A 17,781-nucleotide genomic window follows, 5' to 3' on the forward strand; every position below is an offset into this window, starting at 1 on the left:
TTTCTTTAGAAAAAATATATATTTATCATGTCATTTTTACTATCTTGGTAAACTTGTATTGACAAAAGGCTTAGGTAGCATATATATATATATTTTTTAACTTGAATTATATATAAATTCGATTAAAGTGTAACCTAGTGTTCAATTGGGCTACGATCGAGTTTAGATGGGTTCAAATAAATATGCATAAAGTGTTAATATTTCAGGTATACTAAAGTAATTTAGAAGCAGGAGCAAGGTATAAAATAAGAAAGCAGGTATGGAGCTTCTCAAGGTTAATTTACCAGTTTCCATCATGTAAATCCATCATTATACATTGCATCATAACCATTCAGAGAGAAATTGGCAAGAACACCTCCCAGAAGTGAACAAACATACTTCCTGGTTTTGATAGGAGACAGCTTTCAGTGGGAAGCCAAACTTGATATTTACACTACAAGTTTTGAATCTAGGGCAGCTGCTATACTGGCATCGCTTTCTTCCTGATTATAATGCTATTATAAGAAAGTACTCTAATATACAGACGATTTCAATAAGCAGAAATATGTATTCATTTTTTTTTCTTTTAATGTTTACCTCCATTCCCCATTTGATGTAATCTGGAGACTCGCATGCCTTGTATTCATCGACCAAGCTTTCTATTATCTCCCGAGATTCATCAAACTCAGAAAGATCATTATCCTGATAAAGCCAAACAAAATAGTATAATTAGATACGAGCATCTTAATGGCATACTTAAACTTTTCAACTTTCATAATTCAATCCAAATGTGGAGTCTTGGAACTCTGGGACTTACAGCAAACATTGGAAACTTTCGATAATTGTCAAGGAAAGCCTGTTTTTTCCTCAGCTTTTCATACTGACCCAGGCATTTGCTGAAAAGATGCCGAATGCTGGTATGGTTTGCCAGCATTAGACCACTTACCTAGATGAATTTACAGAAAGTTGATAGAGTTAAATTGGACTTAATTCATAGAGTGAAATATCAAATCAAATTGAATTTTCACATGTATAAGTCTAGTCATGACAACCATTCCAATCATTTCTCAAAATAGATCTCATTCACAGTTTCTTCATATACTTTTCAAATGCTTTTAGAACAAGAGATTTGGCTTCTAGATGGGTGATAGAAGTTATCAATCTAAAATATGAGATAAAAGAGGATTAACTTTCAAGAGATGGAATGCTGGTCTTGCTAACTCATTATTATCTACAGAGAATGCAACGAGCAAGTAGTTTTACCCGATGGGTAGTTTGGATGTATGGCGATTTTCTAGATAATGCAACCTGCAAATCAACGTAATGAAAGTCAACCAAAATTGAATCAAGAACCAATATAATTATGTCATGCACGTGACCTGAATGCTAGCTGGGCCCCACTCAATAAAGTTAACGAGCTTTCTTTCACGTATCCTTTGCAAGCTTTCATGTACCTGGATGAAAGAACAAATTAATAAAGATAACAGGAGAAAGCCAAAAAAGAACTATTTCATAAACAGATTATCCCAAAAACATGTCGATGATAAGTCATGAGCAACAGCTGCTAAGTAACGATCCATTATATTACTTGAAGACATAACCATGGATTTTACTAGTCCATAGGAAACATATTGACTGGTGCTTTCCTGCCCTACATAGGCACAGTAAGATGTATATAATTTTTACTGTTCCTAGGTATCAAAATCATTATTGGGACATTTTTATCACTGAATACAATTGCATTTTAATCATATTTGTTTGTAACGGATGCATTTACAGACTCAAAAAACTAACGAACTGACAAGAAAAAACATAGCTTCATAGATATAGGGAAAAAAACACTCAATCTAATTTCCAAACAAACCATTACCTGTGTAGGATCCACGTCTCCTTGGATAATGTTTAATATGGATATATACTTAGCTTGGCTAGCTTCTTTTGTGCGAGCATAAGATGACACCATAATATTTTTAGTCTGCCAAGGAGAAATCAGTCAGGAGCAGATCGATTTAGAAAAGCACTACAAAATAATAGTAAAAGGAAGATTGCATTCACCTGCAAAAGTCTCCTCATCACATCTAGAACAGTAGTCTTACGAATCATATTGACCTGAAAAAGAAAAAAAAGTTGCCAGATGGAAATTCACATAATAATCATATCAAGCCAGTACGAGTCTCTAGAAACAAATGACAGGAAAAGCTAGGAGTAATTTGTCTGATGCAGAATTAGAATGCATGAAGATTGTAATGTCATCTAAGAATATGATTCTTTGGACGGATAAGTGAGTGGACAGATGATAGAACAGATTCTTAAAAAATCTGCTCCCTCTTGTTGTTTACTTGGGCGGATGGACTAGAAGTAGATGAAAATTGAGCAGATGAAATGGGTTCCAGTAGCTCATTTATTATCCTCCCAAATCAAGCAGATCAAGGAGATATTCATATTTCTATGTTATTTAATTTCTTATCCATCCTTTTGGGATCTTATCCATCTGTCCAAGAAACTATAGAACAGAAAATTATGAATCGTTATACTTTACCACAGAGATGGTGAAACAATCATTTAGAACATCCTAACAAGTGCATCAAGACTTTTTTTCTCAACTTGACATGCAAGATATAGCAGAAGAAGATTATGACAAGAGTCAAGACAAATTGATGCACTTATTATAACTGATGCAGGTGAGTAGTAGAAAGCATCAATGTGCAATTCAAATTGGCATATAAGAAGACAAATCAAGTCATTAAATTGCTAATTTTTTGTTGTAGCAAACAGAAGCCAAAGTATCCTAATTTCTAAATCATTTCCTCATTTTTGAGATTCCCTGCCCTAATTTATTGATGATCAACTCACTAGGAAAGCACAGAACTGGACGGAACACAGAAAACTGAACAGAGAACACTTTATCAAATACAAGGAAATAGGCAATCTAATAAAAAAAATATTAGAATGCCACTTATAAGCATATAGATGTTTAACGAAGTAGACTTCCTTCTTGGTCTGCTTGCTTCAGCAGATTTAGCACACAAGGACAAAAAGATTTTGATTAAGCTCACTATCTTTGGAAAACCTGAGGCTCTATTGATATTAATTATATATTAGGAGACTCGTACCATGACACCCTTCATAATTCAATTCACAAAATATACAAGCAGATGTAAAAGGAATTGTCAAACCTGTCGTTCCACAGTAAGTGGTGTATATCCTGTCATCAGAAAATGGCATCTTGGAGTTGGAATCAGGGATGCAAGAAGGCCAACCAAATCATTGTTCATGTATCCTGGGTACCGCAGAGTAGTTGTGCTAGCAGACATGACTGTGGAGACCAAAGAATTTGTTTGAACAAAGGTAGGATTCATTAAGTGAAGGCGCTCCACAGCAATCCTATTCAATGCCGTATTGTCAAGAACAACGACACAATCAGCATTCAACGCCAACCTCTTCAAAGTCAGAAGTGAATTGTAGGGTTGGACAACCACGTCACTGGTTTCCATTTGGTTAGGGAATACACTATATGTCTGGACAAGTTTTTTGCTGTAGCGATCATTCAGAGTCTCCAAGAGATATGAACCCATACCTGCACTACATGCAAATCACACAAAAAGGAAGAAAACAAATGTTAGCAAGAATGCAATTGTGCATCAAGATAGTTACTACATGACATAAGTTACAAATATACCGACAATGATTAATGCAGATGACAAACCCTGGAGCACACATCTGCCACTTAATGTGGTAATAAAATGCATATTATTACTTGCACACATGTGAAGGGAAATATGGAGCAATTATTGACAAGCACGGCAACAATATAGCTTTCAAGAAGAAAAAATATTTTAATTTATTTTAGTTGACATGGTAGAAGGCAAATACTTCCTATAATCAAACCTATCAAACTCAAGAGGCTGATTGTTTTCCTATAATAATATGGTTCATGTTTTCCCCTTATAAACAAATTTATTTACACATTTCTAATTTGATTCCACATCAACAGAAAAAAAAAAACTAGAAAATATCTCCATACTTGACCAATAACCTTCTCGGTTATTATCACGTGGAAAAGCATTCTCAAGTTAGAATAAATTATCGATGATCTGATCTCACATTATACTGCATTCTTATCCAGAGAAATTATTTTGTGTGTGATTGTGTAATTAGCTAAAAAAGGCAAAGAAATGCAATAATGGTAAACATATAAATACAAGCTTTAGGATTAGTCCCATGTAAACCAGGAAGAAGATAAGCATTGGCGCACAACCTATTGAGCTTTATTAAACAATTCAACAACAACGTTAGCTTTAATATGCATGACAGATGCAGGACTTCAGAATACAATACTATGATAACATCAAAAAAGATGCTCACTAATATTTGCTCATATACAAAATTCAAAAGACAATTCAAAATTGACACGAAAAAGATCTGTTAAGTTAGATCACATTGAAATATCAACATCGTTTATATCTAATTAGAGACACCAAGGTGATGGAAGAGAAACCCAATACCTGAACCTGTTCCTCCGGCAATTGAGTGGCATAATACAAAACCTTCAAGACTATCACTTCCATCAGCTTCTCTGTCAACCATATCCATGATGTCATCGACAACTTGCTCACCCTGGAAAGGCCAAGTACAGCAAATCAAGGTTAAGTCGCATTAATTACTGGTATGAGCATTAAAAATAATACAAATAAATAACTAAGAAAGTCACTTACACATGCCAATAAATCGTGTTAAATTTTATGCCAATAATGTTTGGTTATAGAAAACACCCAATCAAGGAAAGAGTAAACAAATAGCCTTCTTAGCTGAAAGTAGTAAAGTAATATTATTTGTAGAAAAGAGAATAATTAAATATATACAAAGACACCAACTTAATACCTAATAGTAGCACTTACTCTAAACAGATGTAAGAAAGCTGACATTCTACACATTTATACTGTTAACACTCTCCTTTTACATGTTACTAAGAAATCAATCAGATTTGAGTGGCCCAAGCCAACATGTGAACTGATGGGATAGATATTACTGACACATGAACAATTATATTCTCATATAACACACAAACATAATTCTGAATGGCTACATTATCATGGTGGGACTAAACTAACTCTAATAATCATACAGCAAATACAGGAGCAATTTTCACTATGGCACCAGCAGATCATCACAAACCGTACCGACAAGTTATAAACAAACCAAATTACTGTGACGGAACGTAGGAGGATATGCCAAGAGAGGATTCTTAAAAGGAATTTTCTAAACTAAAAGCTTACACCATGTAAAAATAGATGATTAAGAAAGTATGCAGGTACAATCACCAAAGAGCCAATGGACCCGAATACGTTTCTAAGAAGTGAATATATTTTTTTGGACAAAAATCCTCCAAACATGAAAATTATATTCATTGACAACTAAAACTGTTAATTTCATTTCTTTATGTAGAGCTATTGGTAAATAAACAAGACACACTGCTGACCTTGTATAAGTTAAAGGTTACAATTAAGTATCCACCTTCCATATATCTGATTTAATAAGAAAAGGAATGTGAATAAAAAAATAAAGCATAACATACTTGATGGTAACCACTAGCCCAGTTGTTCCCAGCTCCACCACCATGGTCTGAGAGAAAAATGTTTTCGTGGTTGTAAAGATTTCTATATTCACTATTTTGGATGCCATTGATTACCCTTGGTTCCAAGTCCATCAGAAGAGCTCTCGGTATATAGTGTTGATCGTCAGCTTGATAGAAGAACACATCCTTCCTGTCACCACCCTATGGCAAGTAATAGAATAGACATTCGTGTTCAAACAGTAAAAGAACTCCATGAACACCAGTAGGGTTAAGTGCGGGAATATATAGAATGCGCACTTGGATTTTTAGCTTGAGTCAAATTTTGGAATAAATTGTAGAAATAGGCTAGTATTCCAAAATCAAAATAGTCAATGAACTCTGAAACACCAGTAAGTCAAAGACAAGAAAGGCAAAACAAGCATTTTGGCAAGTCAACCAACTTCCAGAGGCAAATGCAACTGTGTACGCTTAAGATAGAACTCAAGGGCCTCTAATTCATCAAAGCCTTGACTATCTATCTAATTGGTAAAAGTAGCAAAACTTTGGCGCAAAGGGATCTGCGATTTACAGTGGTCGCGGCCTTCAGGAGAAATCTTCGAAGTCGGAGAACGAACCTGAGTGGCGAAATCTTCGAGGAGGCCGTCCTTGCCGATCCCGTGCTCGAGGCAGAGCTGCTTCCAGAACTCCATGCCGATCTGGTTGCCGCATTGCCCGACCTGGATGGTGATGATCTCGCGCGGCATCTCTGCAGGAGGCGAGCAAGTGGTCCGAAGAAAAGGGGATAGGGTTAGGGCTTCTTCTCGGTCGAGCTTCGTGCCAGTGCTCGACCGTCTGCTTGGTGGCGATGCGAGATGGGGGCAGAAAGGGGTTGGGCTTGGAAGAGGAGACGAGGGAAATGATTAATAGGGGTTTGAGGTTCTCTAGTGATTGGACCGGATTGAGATCGAATCGGGTTTTTTTTTGTCGTTAAAATGAGGAGAACCACAGCAACTCGAGTTTTCTTATATACTCGTTAGTATTCAACAGTAAGTTCTTGGGGCCCATTGTCTTTCCACTAGTAAGTCGGGTACATTTGGTAAGTTCGGTAGAATCGACGTTGATAATTTTCAATTTTGCCCCTTAATTTTCCTTTTTTCAATATTTTCCTCTCGTAGGATTCCCATTTTCAAATAGAAGCAGCGGTTGTCAGACTCGAAGACCAAACCCTAGCACACGATCTACAATGACGGACTCCGATCCTGCTCCGCCTCCATCTCCTCCAGTGTCCGCCGCCGCTACACTCTCACCGACCACTGTGAGTGTTTTGGATTTTGCTTTGCTTCTTCTTTCGCTGTCGTCCTCGTCCAGATCTCTTCGTTTTAGTCGGTGTCTTTGTATTTCCTTATGGAATCTTAAAATGGGAGGTAAATTTTGACAAGAAAAAGCAGGACGATTTGCTGCCCGTCGCTGCTAAAGTTGCGGTGAGATAATATTACACTATTTGGTGTTGCCGGATTATATTTTGGGTTAAATTCGTTTGATTAAGTGTAGCCGAATTTGCAGGAATTGAACGAATCACAATCAGAGTTGTTGGCAAGGATTCAAGGTTTGAAACAGGTTCGTGCTCTGTTGCTTTTAAGCCTTTTTCTGTGAGTATCCGATGACTAATGGAAATTAGTATCAGACGCAGAAGCGAAAAATTTTAAACTTTTTATGTAAGTTTCATTACAGGATTTGCAAAGCTGGAGAACGAAGCTAGATACACAAGTGAAAACCTACAAGGATGTGAGTCCCCATCTCCTATTGTGCTGAAATTTCTCTTGTTTACTCATTCCAAAATCTTTTAGTGTTCATGCCAGTTTGATTTTTAAATGCTCTTGCAAATCTGATTTTGTACCCGAACTTCTTGGTTAGGGACACAAATGTCATAATTAAGAATCAGATTCTCTTGCAGCATTCAAATATTGGATTTTTAGAAGCGCAAGGGAGTACTAGTTTATGAACTAGAATTCAATGAATAAATCATGGAAATTAGACTTTGTGTTTAGTTTGTTTTAGAAATTTCTTCTTACATGGTAGGCTGGTTCTTCTAGCCACAGGCCTATGTTTATTTTTTTCTTATGAAGGTTCCTAGCTATAGGCATATGCTTTATGAGGGTGTCTCTTAGGTGAATGGCCTGCCCCGTGTACACTAACCAAATGTTAATAATGATCTGGGTTTAATATTCAACCAATTTGTCCGTCATTTGTAGTTTTGTGTTTCTATAGATACTAGGTATGAACCTTGATTATGGTATGCTGACATCTTTGACATGGATTTCCTTAAGTGTACACAAGTGAAGTGATATTCGGCTGCCCTCTGCATTTATGCATGCCCATGCAATATGGTAATTTCTAATTGTTTTTGATGAATGGTTATATTCTGAGATTATTCGTGCAGGAGCTATCAGAGCTGAAGAGTAGACTGAATACTGACGTTGAACTATTGAGATCTGTAAGGCTTCACAATCTTGTAATTATTTTCTTATTTTGTCACATGCAATGCTCAGTTTTCTTGTGATAAAGGATTTCAAAGATTTGAAGATAACTCTTCAGAAGCAACAAGAGGAAGTCACCGCCAGCCTAAAAAATTTAGGGGTATCTTAATATAGTTCTTCACTCATCTTTTTTTGGAGTGTGTTTGGATTTTGAAGCATAATTGCACTATAGTGTTACACTTCCCAAAATCTTGGAAACTGATTCTTTAATTGAACTCATTGAGCATCATAGAAGTACTTATAGCTATCTTGAATGGTCGCACTGTATGGATACATAATTAACAATGTTAACACTTCTTGTACAGTTGAACGAAGATGCTGAAAGTCAAGCCATAAGTGATGGGAATAATAAGGATGGTGAGGAGAAACCCAAAGATTCATCACAAGATGGTTCCGAGGAAATAAAACCTTCAGATGATGCTACCGGCAATCCACCCGAAGGAAAATGATGCATCATAGATGAGACTTTGGAGTTGCTATAAGCATTTGCAATTGCAAGGGATGAAGTGAAGTTGTATCAACTCTAAATGGAAAAGGATTGTTGTGTGTGTGGAGAAACTGTTTTTTTTTAAATCCACAACAGGAATGTTGTTATGCTTCAAATATTTTGTTTTTCATCTACTTTCTTCCTCGCATCTTGTGTTTGATAAATGCTGTTTGGCAGTTTAATTTTCTGGGGCAGTAATTGGATTGCCATAGTTTACCTGTTACTTATCCTTAGCTGAATGGTTCACCGAGTAATATTACAAGTCTAATTTTTAAATCGTAACCTTTTCCACAAATTCTTTAAAGCTACGGCTAAATATCTTAAAAGTATTTATCTAAATGTCCTACAAAAGAACCAAAAGAAGTAAAACCATCGTCAAATAATAAAATCAATCTCAAGGTTTCTTGAAATTTTTGCATAGATAAAAGTAACTTTAAAAGTAAACCGTGAGAATCAATGACAAGAATCTTGTATTTAACCAATTTGATGCAGCATTATCAATTGACAAAGAAAAGAGTGGAACATTAGTAAAAAAAAGTATATATATATATACATATATCAATGTATGAACACCATTTCAGAACCACATTTGAATCAGTCAAAAAGAAACAATATATAAAAACTTGTGTTTTCAAGACAGAAGGAATGATATCTCGATCAAGATTAAAAACATCTTTGGTGCATGAGGCATTCTCTAGCACTTAATCTCCTTCAATCCGTAGGAGAAATATAAAAATGTTGGATCAGTTGCACCATCCTTGTAGTATGCAAAGACCAGGCTTCCGTCGTCGTGCATGCTCTCACCCACAAAACTGTCCAAGAGTAAAAGTTCACGTGCATTAGTATTGTCAAACGGAGAAAATTTCAAAGAAACAAATTTAATCCTTACAATTGCAGATCTTTGAGCTTTGAAAGCAAAAACTTGGTTGCTCCTTCAATATGTTTCTTGAACAATGCTTGCTTTTCCTCGTCCAATTTAGGTGTTAGCAGCTTAATATAGCGCTTGATAAAGGTCACGAATTGTTTTTTATCAAAAGAAGGTTGTTCCTGTTATTCATAGTAATAGTTATAGTTTACCATTCAAAATTAAACAAATCTTTAAGATTGAAAAAAATATATATATTGACCTGAAGTCTGAAGGTGTCCACTATATCAACAACTTTGACTGCAGTATCGTCAACGCCTTCATCTCCTTCACCCTCTGCAGAAGGATTTGCACCAATATCTACATCAACAGCTCCTTTGACTACCCACTGCAAATCAAGCATTAGCTAATTAGAATATATTTAAAATTAACATTATATGCTATGAACAGCAGGAGAGAGCACCAGAGTTGGTATAGAATACATATGCTATGAATTACCTTCCCGTCAACCTCCCAAAGCATCCCATTTTCAATTTCCTTGTAAGGAAATGAGTCGGACAATAGTTCGTCACCTAGAAGAGCACGACAGACAATCAGACTTGGCAAACAAAAGTTGATCTATATGTGAGGAACATATACATGAGACATAATTGATTCTGACACAATTTAAATATGTATAAATAAGAACAAACTGTTAAGACAACCAAGTAATAAACTAAACCATTTAGTGCTAACATAAAAAGATACCCATAAGTTAATATGCAAGGAACCAAAAGGATTAATTTGAAATTGCTAGTATTAAACAAATATATCAAAATTATGAGGAAACACGTCAAAGAATGATAAGATCTGGCATTGTTAAGTCAAACATCTTTTTGAATAATCACTCACAAACTTGCAAATCCTAAAATGTTATATGCCATGGATATTATTGAATCAAGGTAGTTGCTATGATGAATGAAACATTAGGATCTAGAAATCAAACATCAGAGATATAAAGGTGAATGTTTCAAATATGATCAAAGTTACCACAGGCTGATTCATAGACTACCTAATTTACTGATGTTGTGCATCAGTCCCACTATAAACCCAATCGATTTATGGATTTGACAGGCAAACATAGATATGACACAACGAGAGACAGAGAAAACCACCAACATTTGAACCTTGTCCAACCAAAACTTCAAAATTATACCAAAAAAGTTATCTAGGTGGAAATGATAAGAAAATTGTTAAGATACTTACATAAAGCAACTTACAAATTTCAAATGTACAGTTTTTCATCTAAGGATATAATTCAATATCGAAGTAACAAGAAATCAGCAAAAAGAAAACGAAATCTCCGGTAGGAGTCTAAGATACATCCTAGCATTTAAAAGCTTTTGACAAGATTATCGTAGGTAACAGCTGCTCCGTCTCATAACAACGAGACTTCAGTTACATGTTTATTGTACTAACATAGAGCTTATTTTTTCCCTTCTCAATTTCTTTATACACCCTGAAGCACAAACAAGATCAAATTTTGATCTCAGAAACAGTTTGCAGATCTATAATCCAGCAAAAGCAAGAGGCAGAACAGCACAAAATTCTCAGAAAAGATAAGGAAAAACAGGGTAATCTTCAGATATAGCACTAAAACCCTAAAGACAATTTTTTATGTCAGATCTTAGATCTATCTTGCACAGAGTATGATCAATCGAGAAAAAAAAAACACATTGATTAAGAATACCGGTGAGCAGATCCTGGTACACCAACATGTTGCCTGACAGCAGTTGATCGAGCCCTAACGCGGTAGAGAGAAAGCAGCAGCAGCAAAGAGCGACAAGGCGAGATTGAAAAAACTGAGAAGGCTACCCTTCAATTTATACAGGTTTGGGCGTACTCCGCGAACGGAGATTTGGTTCTGTTTTTTTTTATTAAAAAAAAACTTTTTTCCTCTTAATTTTGGCCAAGTAATTGGCTTTTTGACCGCGTGATATGGAACGAGCGGCTGTGGTTGTGCGATTGCGTTATCAATCTGTTACAAAAGGGGAATTGTTTTGGTAAATTATGCGCTAAGTCCTAAAATTAATTAAACAATTAATTGCTACATGCCATAAACAAGTAAATTTCTTAATTAAAATTATTTAAAATAAGGCATGAGATTAAAATTTCTAAAAGGGAAATTTTTGAATCCGACCAAAAGACGAGGTAATAAATTTGGATCACTTCATATGAAAAAACCAAAAAAAAAAATCAATCACGAATAAGCACATCTCGATCTGATTAAAATTTTGGAAAATTTTAGTTGGAGTCAGTTCACGGTTCTATTATTTTATTTTTAAAAATACAATCCGAATTATTTTATTCTCAAAAAATATGCATTTAGTTCATACAAAAAAATAAAAATAACAAGTATTTCTTATTTTAATTTATGGAATGATGTAATATAGATGAATTGTTAAATGAATGATATTTTTTATAATAATAAAATATTTTTAACAAAACATTTATTTCTATCTAAATAGTTCACACAATCAATTTATCTAGCCCAATAAAATTAATCTACCTCACTCAATAAGCTCAACTACTACTGAATCACATAAATTTATAATATTTTTATAATATGATAGATTTAAAAAAATACATATTTTTTTATATAAATAGAACACCTTACTATTTAATCTGGTAAAGTCTAAAATTATGTTAATATTTATTTCCTGTTTATCTCCTCCCCGGTTCTTCCTCAATTTTTACTATAAATTTCTACTTTAATTTTTTTTACCTGCTACATGTGAATTTAGAATATCGTAAAATTTTATATGCTCCTATTGAATTTAAAATATTGTAAATGTGATCTTATTTGGAAATCTAATTGCTGAGAAAACTATGTCAAAATATTCATTAAAATTTATACATATTCTTGTATTATATTACACAGATAATATGTCTTCGCATTATATTACACACATAACATGTCTTCGCTATGACTAATTTATATTAAAAATTGATAATTCAAATTTAATAACTAAATCTAAAGTAATAAAATAATTATTCCCATCAACTTTCATCCATCTAAACTAATAAACGAAGAACTCGATAAAATAAGAGGCAGGCAGGAACTTGAAAAGCACAAACAAAGATATCCACAAAAAAGCTATAGATAGGTTCTATGGAGTCTTTTTAATGCAATTGGCGAATAGCAAATGTGTTTTATTTGCCACCTGATAACGAATTGTGTTGCTAAACTTCAGAGCAACTTCAGACTAGCATCAATACCTCCAAAGCTTCGATAGATTAGCAGCTACTGAATAAATTCCAGTAAAACGTTTGTTGTGTTTTGAAAATAAGTGCAGTGGAACTACAAATTGAAGTTTGCACGCCATGAGGCAGCATAACAAGAAAATTTCATAGTGAGCACACAACCACTATCATGTCCAATTTAGTACAGTGGGAGGCACAGCAATCATTCCTCCATCGCGTCAACCTCAGCTGCTTGCTTCTTGGACTTCAACGGGGTGACTTTGGTAGTCAGTACCTCTGCAATAGCATGAAAATGATCATCAAGGGAAAAGTACGCAGAGAAGAAGAATTCGGTTTAGTTTTCAGCTCCTGAAGTTCTATTTGGATTCTAAAAACATACCAGTGTGACCCTTGGTGAAGTTATAACCTCTTGTACTGGTATAGGTCCTGGGGTTTGGCAACTGATGATTCCTCAAGTACTCAGTTTGCCCCTGATAAGAGAGAAAGGTATATTATGTCATTAACCAGGACAACAAAAATGGAATCTTTTGTATGAAAATTCTAGTGTACCTTGGTTATTACACAAACATCAACGTTGCTTCCGCTGCCTAAATCATTAAATATACCAGAGCATATTGCTTCAGATACTAGCTTTATTCCTTCATCTTTCTGCACCAAAAAAATGTAGGAATATGAGAACTCCAGCAACAAACTGGCAGCAAACCATGATTACAGTCTTCTTTGTGTTCTTCAATGTCATTATAAAAAAAAGTCTTTGCTAGATTTAGTAATTGACCCTTTATTAACTATGTTTATTTGAAGTCATAAAATATTAATATAGAACTCCTATTTCATAAAATCAACAATAGATGATCAAAACAATTCAACAACAGTAGTGTAAAATGCATATAGCAGACATCCCATATTGTTTACTCACAGTAAGACCCTCTCTGAATTTTGATTCAAAGACTGCCATTGCAGCAAGAGAACCAGAGCCCATTGTTGCAAAAGGCAGGGTGTCAGCTGAACCATGAGGGTACACCTACATTGAGTCATAGCATCAGAAGTTGCAGGTAACTGAGATATCTAATAAAATAAGAACATGTTAATATTGAAGATGCTGCACTCACCGTGTGAAGATGCGGTCCTGTAACATCAACTCCACCAAGAACCAGCGCAGCACTAACATGACCTTGATATCTGTAAAAGAAGAATTCGCATTACGATAGCTTGTTATTACTAAGAAAAATTGGAATAGTTTGTTATCACTAAGAAAAATTGGAGAGAAATCCTACCCGAAAAGGTGTGATTTAAGAAGTGTAAGTGCAGTAACAACTCTTGACTCCCTACCAGTTGCATAGCGATGAAGCTGCAACTGAGAGCTAATCATATCTGGAGATGCAAATAGATACAGTACACTTCGTGTAAATTGGTAGCAAGTTCACAAACAATAAAATGATTTTGATTAAGTCCCTATCAAACAGAAAGTAAAAGAAAGCTGCGGTCGTGGACAAATGAATAATTGGAACCCCAACCTGTTACTGCCTCAGTATCAGCAGCAGTTCCTGCTCCACAGCAATAAATATTTGGTGCGATGTAATGTATTTTTTCGCAATTCTTATCTGCGACAATAGGCCCTTCAGTCGCCCTAGTATCAGCTCCAAGAATGACACCATCCTAAAAATATAGGTCAAAAAATCATTAAGCCTTCTCTTTACATAAAAGAAACAAAAGCATACATCTAGCCTGTGCAAGCCTCCCTAAGGAACTCTTTTCATTCTTTGAGAAAAGAAGGCATGAGCCAAGCTTGCAAAATCCTAGCCTTTGGTATATTAATTAATATAGCTAGCAAAGGATAAATTTGAGCAAATAGATTTTTTTTAAAAAAAATAAAAAAGAAAAGATCACATGTAGAAGCAATCAACCATAGTTAAGCAAAAACACCAAGTTAAATCTCACTGAGATGGTAAAAACAGAGAAAAAAATCCTCAGTTGGATGCTGGATGTCAAAAGCAGTTGAAAAATAGCTCACGTTAGAAAGATGCCCAATATCCACAAGGACCTCAGATATTATTCACATAATTATGTATTTTTTAAATATTCCCTGATTCTTTTTCATGAGTTCAAAAATACTTTTAAAAATGTAATACTAGGTCATTTAAGAGCTTTCAAAAATATAGAACAGAGAATACTATAGCCTCACAAATTTTAAAATCAATTAAAATCCCTGAAACATGACCTTGATACAAAAAAGCATGTATTGTTGCTGAGGTTTTGCATGACTTCAGACGATGAAATACATGCTTTCAAATTGGATATATTTACAAATTAAAAAAGGCCAAAGGAATAATTGAAAATGAAGAGATCTACTGAAGATTAGACAAGTCAGATGTCCATATCAAAATTATACTTCAATTGTCCACTTCAACAAATATAAAGATACAAGAGAGCATGATAACCGTAGAATTCTTAGGAAATTGATTCAAGCATATAAATAAAACAACTGTGTTCATAATATGCCAATAAAAGATCAAGCAATATATGTCAAAAACATGAGAAACAAAAAGACTTGAGTTGAATAATGAACTATATTACTTCATCTGCAAAATACATTTAAAAGAAAAAATTATTTATGCAACCAGCAACCTTAACAAGTCAAGCATACGCACCTGAAAAACCAAGCCAACAATGGTAGTTCCAGTTTTTCTAAACTTTGGTAATTGAAGGCCTTTTTTCAGCAGCATTTCATTTCTTTGATACAAATCAAAACTAAAGCCACCTTTTGTTCGAGCATCCACAGAAGCTTTAGCCATTCTGGATAGGCACCAAAATATAAATAAAAAAAACACATGGGATATTATGTTCTCTTACAAGCCGATGAAACCAACCCACTAGCAGAGATAGATAATATTGAAAGACGATAGGAAAATTTTCACAAATTTTCATGCCAAATTTAATCTCAGAAAGGACTTTGAATTTTTTTTTAGATCCATGAATAATTATATAGGAAGCTGACTTAATAAATCAGTTAGGGAAAACTAATGATTGTTTATAACAATAGTAAATGAAACTTACACAATTAGGATAACTGAAATTCAGTGTCAAGGATATGTATATATTTTTTAAAAAACTTTTCAAGTAACATAAATGATCCCTCAACTAAATATCCAACTACTTTTGATAGGCTGCAACAATTGTAGATCATGCAAGTTGAAACATACTGATTAAATCTAATTTATGAGCAGGTAGAGTAACGTCCCTCTACAACCATGAACTTCAAGAAAACGACGGTGGGCAGAGGAAAGGGAGAGAGAAGGAAAGTGCAAACACAATCTTCTGCCATTTACTTTGTAGATGAATGAGAGAAACAGGAAGGGAGTGCACAATATCTCATTTCTTCCACAATGCATCAGTTGGAAACTGAACGGATAGAAAACAACAACAATTAGGACTAAATATCCCAAGCTTCGTTTGTCTCACCCCTCAACTACTGTTACAATTTATCTCCTACCTCCACTTGCAAGCAATGAACCCTTGGAGGTAATGGCAGTAAGCAACAAATAGCTGCTCCCTCTCAGTCCAAGTTCCTGAAATGAACGCAGTTGACAAACAAGAATGATTGTTGCCATTTTCCTTTCATGTTCCCGTTCTTCTGGTCCATCCAAGTAAACAAGCTCAGGATCCTCACTGACTTCATCATTTCCCCTCTCACTCTCCACCTTCCAGTGAACCCCTCCCCACCCCTCCCCCCTTTTCTTCATCTCATCCACCATAATAAACATGCGTTATACTGGCCAACCAAAGACGAAGGAAGGAGAAAGAAGAGTAAGATGAGAAAATACAGGGACTTGGAAAAGTTGAAGCTGATAGCCATAGTATTCACTATTTGTTGATGTTAAATTGGCAATGCAAGAATATTAAGAAGATCTCTAAACATAACATTTTCACCAATTTTCTCCATTTTATCATCTGTTGGGACTGTGCACTTTGTTGCTCATAAAATATTAATTTTTTTCCTAATGGACAAGGAGTCCATCATGAACCTTATAAACGCCCAGATGTTAACTACAAAATGATATTATTCATTTAGTTTATATAGTTACCCCATTCCTTTGGCAGAACAATACCACGAAAAAACTATAAGAAACAAAAAATAATTATTGAATTGAGAGTTGCTACCATATTGATTCCAAAGAGGCATAAACCAAGAATCTATAAATGAATTAATTAACAGACAGACCAGGTAAAAGCTAGTTTTTTCAGACAGATTATAGTAATAGCAAAACGAACAAAGAGATCCAATTAATATTGGATCTGGCGCAGAGTGGGGTAACTAAAAAATAAATCTTAAAACAAAACCCTAAAGCAAACATTTTACGACATCCCGAACCCTCTCTATTTATCTAGGTTTTGGTGGAGAAGAAAAAACAAGTTGTTATGTCAATCGATCGTATTTGTGACATCACAACAAAGGCAGCCGAAATAGGATGCGATGAGAAAATGCAAAGCCTATTTTTGTATACATGTAAACGTAAAGCGAAAGAGAGAGAGAGAGAGACGAACTACCCTTCTCGATCTCCCACTCTCGCACTTCTTCAGGATCGCGGCGTGATCGCGGCTCTAAACTGCGAAGGCTTCCCGTAGCAAGCAGATAAGTTCCCAAGCTTTGGGTTCTGCTTGGAAAACAAGGCAACTAAATGGGTTTCAACAAAGGAACCCGACCGGAACGGGCCGGGAGGAATCCGATGGCCCAGAATTTTGTATTTTAGGGTTTAGAATTAGGCAAAAATCAACCTGACTTTTTCCCCTTTTTTATTTTTAATCAAATGGACGTACCACCCCAGTTAAAATGATAATTATCATCCAGTGCTATTCTCATTATTACTATATCTATATTGTCACATGAGGTTTTGGATCGAAACTCAGCGTGATCGAGCATAATCTCTCCCATATTTTGACCATTTGTACTAATGACTAGTAGTCACCCATGATTTACCTCCTCCGTGTTGGTTTATAACAATTATAATTTTATAATAGCAACGAAATCAACTACAATAATTATAATTTATAGTGGTAGAAGGTACGATCTATTACAACTATAATAATTGTAACATATAGTCGTAACGGTTAAGGTTTA

At 34.9% G+C, this 17,781-nt stretch overlaps 4 protein-coding genes across 7 annotated transcripts; 1 reads left to right on the forward strand and 3 right to left on the reverse strand.

Moving 5' to 3' along the window:
• Positions 1-239: 239 nt before the first annotated feature.
• On the reverse strand, positions 240-6,447 carry LOC122000621 (tubulin gamma-2 chain). Its single transcript, XM_042554996.1, has 11 exons — positions 6,169-6,447; positions 5,555-5,755; positions 4,485-4,596; positions 3,156-3,556; positions 2,035-2,088; positions 1,850-1,954; positions 1,359-1,433; positions 1,243-1,287; positions 797-925; positions 577-681; positions 240-482 (listed from the first exon to the last, which is right to left on the reverse strand). The coding sequence occupies exons 1-11, from the start codon at positions 6,295-6,297 to the stop codon at positions 429-431; spliced, it is 1,410 nt and encodes a 469-aa protein (XP_042410930.1). The 5' UTR covers positions 6,298-6,447; the 3' UTR covers positions 240-428.
• A 263-nt stretch (positions 6,448-6,710) lies between these two features.
• Positions 6,711-8,705, forward strand: LOC122000622. Of its 4 annotated transcripts, none has more exons than XM_042554999.1 (7): positions 6,711-6,848; positions 6,973-7,014; positions 7,097-7,150; positions 7,265-7,318; positions 7,974-8,027; positions 8,099-8,170; positions 8,376-8,705. In XM_042554999.1, the coding sequence occupies exons 1-7, from the start codon at positions 6,777-6,779 to the stop codon at positions 8,517-8,519; spliced, it is 492 nt and encodes a 163-aa protein (XP_042410933.1). In that variant the 5' UTR covers positions 6,711-6,776; the 3' UTR covers positions 8,520-8,705. The 4 variants fall into 4 exon arrangements, with proteins under 4 accessions (XP_042410933.1, XP_042410932.1, XP_042410935.1 ...); XM_042554998.1 differs by having other exon boundaries at positions 6,714-6,848; positions 6,958-7,014; XM_042555001.1 differs by having other exon boundaries at positions 6,716-6,848; positions 6,982-7,014.
• Positions 8,706-9,085: 380 nt separating this feature from the next.
• Positions 9,086-11,307, reverse strand: LOC121999822 (translationally-controlled tumor protein homolog). Its single transcript, XM_042554455.1, has 5 exons — positions 11,152-11,307; positions 9,921-9,994; positions 9,685-9,810; positions 9,447-9,604; positions 9,086-9,369 (listed from the first exon to the last, which is right to left on the reverse strand). The coding sequence occupies exons 1-5, from the start codon at positions 11,177-11,179 to the stop codon at positions 9,252-9,254; spliced, it is 504 nt and encodes a 167-aa protein (XP_042410389.1). The 5' UTR covers positions 11,180-11,307; the 3' UTR covers positions 9,086-9,251.
• Positions 11,308-12,668: 1,361 nt separating this feature from the next.
• Positions 12,669-17,366, reverse strand: LOC122000623 (proteasome subunit beta type-7-B-like). Its single transcript, XM_042555002.1, has 9 exons — positions 17,211-17,366; positions 15,314-15,458; positions 14,180-14,321; positions 13,940-14,036; positions 13,775-13,844; positions 13,582-13,686; positions 13,215-13,313; positions 13,045-13,135; positions 12,669-12,941 (listed from the first exon to the last, which is right to left on the reverse strand). The coding sequence occupies exons 2-9, from the start codon at positions 15,455-15,457 to the stop codon at positions 12,868-12,870; spliced, it is 822 nt and encodes a 273-aa protein (XP_042410936.1). The 5' UTR covers position 15,458; positions 17,211-17,366; the 3' UTR covers positions 12,669-12,867.
• Between the last annotated feature and the right edge of the window lie 415 nt (positions 17,367-17,781).

The sequence above is a fragment of the Zingiber officinale genome, chromosome 7A (genome assembly GCF_018446385.1).
Source record: "Zingiber officinale cultivar Zhangliang chromosome 7A, Zo_v1.1, whole genome shotgun sequence".
Taxonomy (NCBI): Eukaryota; Viridiplantae; Streptophyta; class Magnoliopsida; order Zingiberales; family Zingiberaceae; genus Zingiber; species Zingiber officinale.

Coding starts and splice junctions, on each gene's coding strand:
- LOC122000621 (XM_042554996.1), bottom strand. CDS start 6,297: ATGCCGCGCGAGATCATCACCATCCAGGTCGGGCAATGCGGCAACCAG. Junction 1,434..1,849: donor GAGACGTGGATCCTACACAG/GTAATGGTTTGT, acceptor TCTTTCATCCAG/GTACATGAAAGCTTGCAAAG. Junction 483..576: donor ACATCAAATGGGGAATGGAG/GTAAACATTAAA, acceptor CATTATAATCAG/GAAGAAAGCGATGCCAGTAT.
- LOC122000622 (XM_042554998.1), top strand. CDS start 6,777: ATGACGGACTCCGATCCTGCTCCGCCTCCATCTCCTCCAGTGTCCGCC. Junction 6,849..6,957: donor CTACACTCTCACCGACCACT/GTGAGTGTTTTG, acceptor TTAAAATGGGAG/GTAAATTTTGACAAGAAAAA. Junction 7,151..7,264: donor GGATTCAAGGTTTGAAACAG/GTTCGTGCTCTG, acceptor GTTTCATTACAG/GATTTGCAAAGCTGGAGAAC.
- LOC121999822 (XM_042554455.1), bottom strand. CDS start 11,179: ATGTTGGTGTACCAGGATCTGCTCACCG. Junction 9,995..11,151: donor GTACCAGGATCTGCTCACCG/GTATTCTTAATC, acceptor GTGCTCTTCTAG/GTGACGAACTATTGTCCGAC. Junction 9,370..9,446: donor AAGCTCAAAGATCTGCAATT/GTAAGGATTAAA, acceptor ACTCTTGGACAG/TTTTGTGGGTGAGAGCATGC.
- LOC122000623 (XM_042555002.1), bottom strand. CDS start 15,457: ATGGCTAAAGCTTCTGTGGATGCTCGAACAAAAGGTGGCTTTAGTTTT. Junction 13,845..13,939: donor CTTAAATCACACCTTTTCGG/GTAGGATTTCTC, acceptor CTTCTTTTACAG/ATATCAAGGTCATGTTAGTG. Junction 13,314..13,581: donor AATTCAGAGAGGGTCTTACT/GTGAGTAAACAA, acceptor TTTTTGGTGCAG/AAAGATGAAGGAATAAAGCT.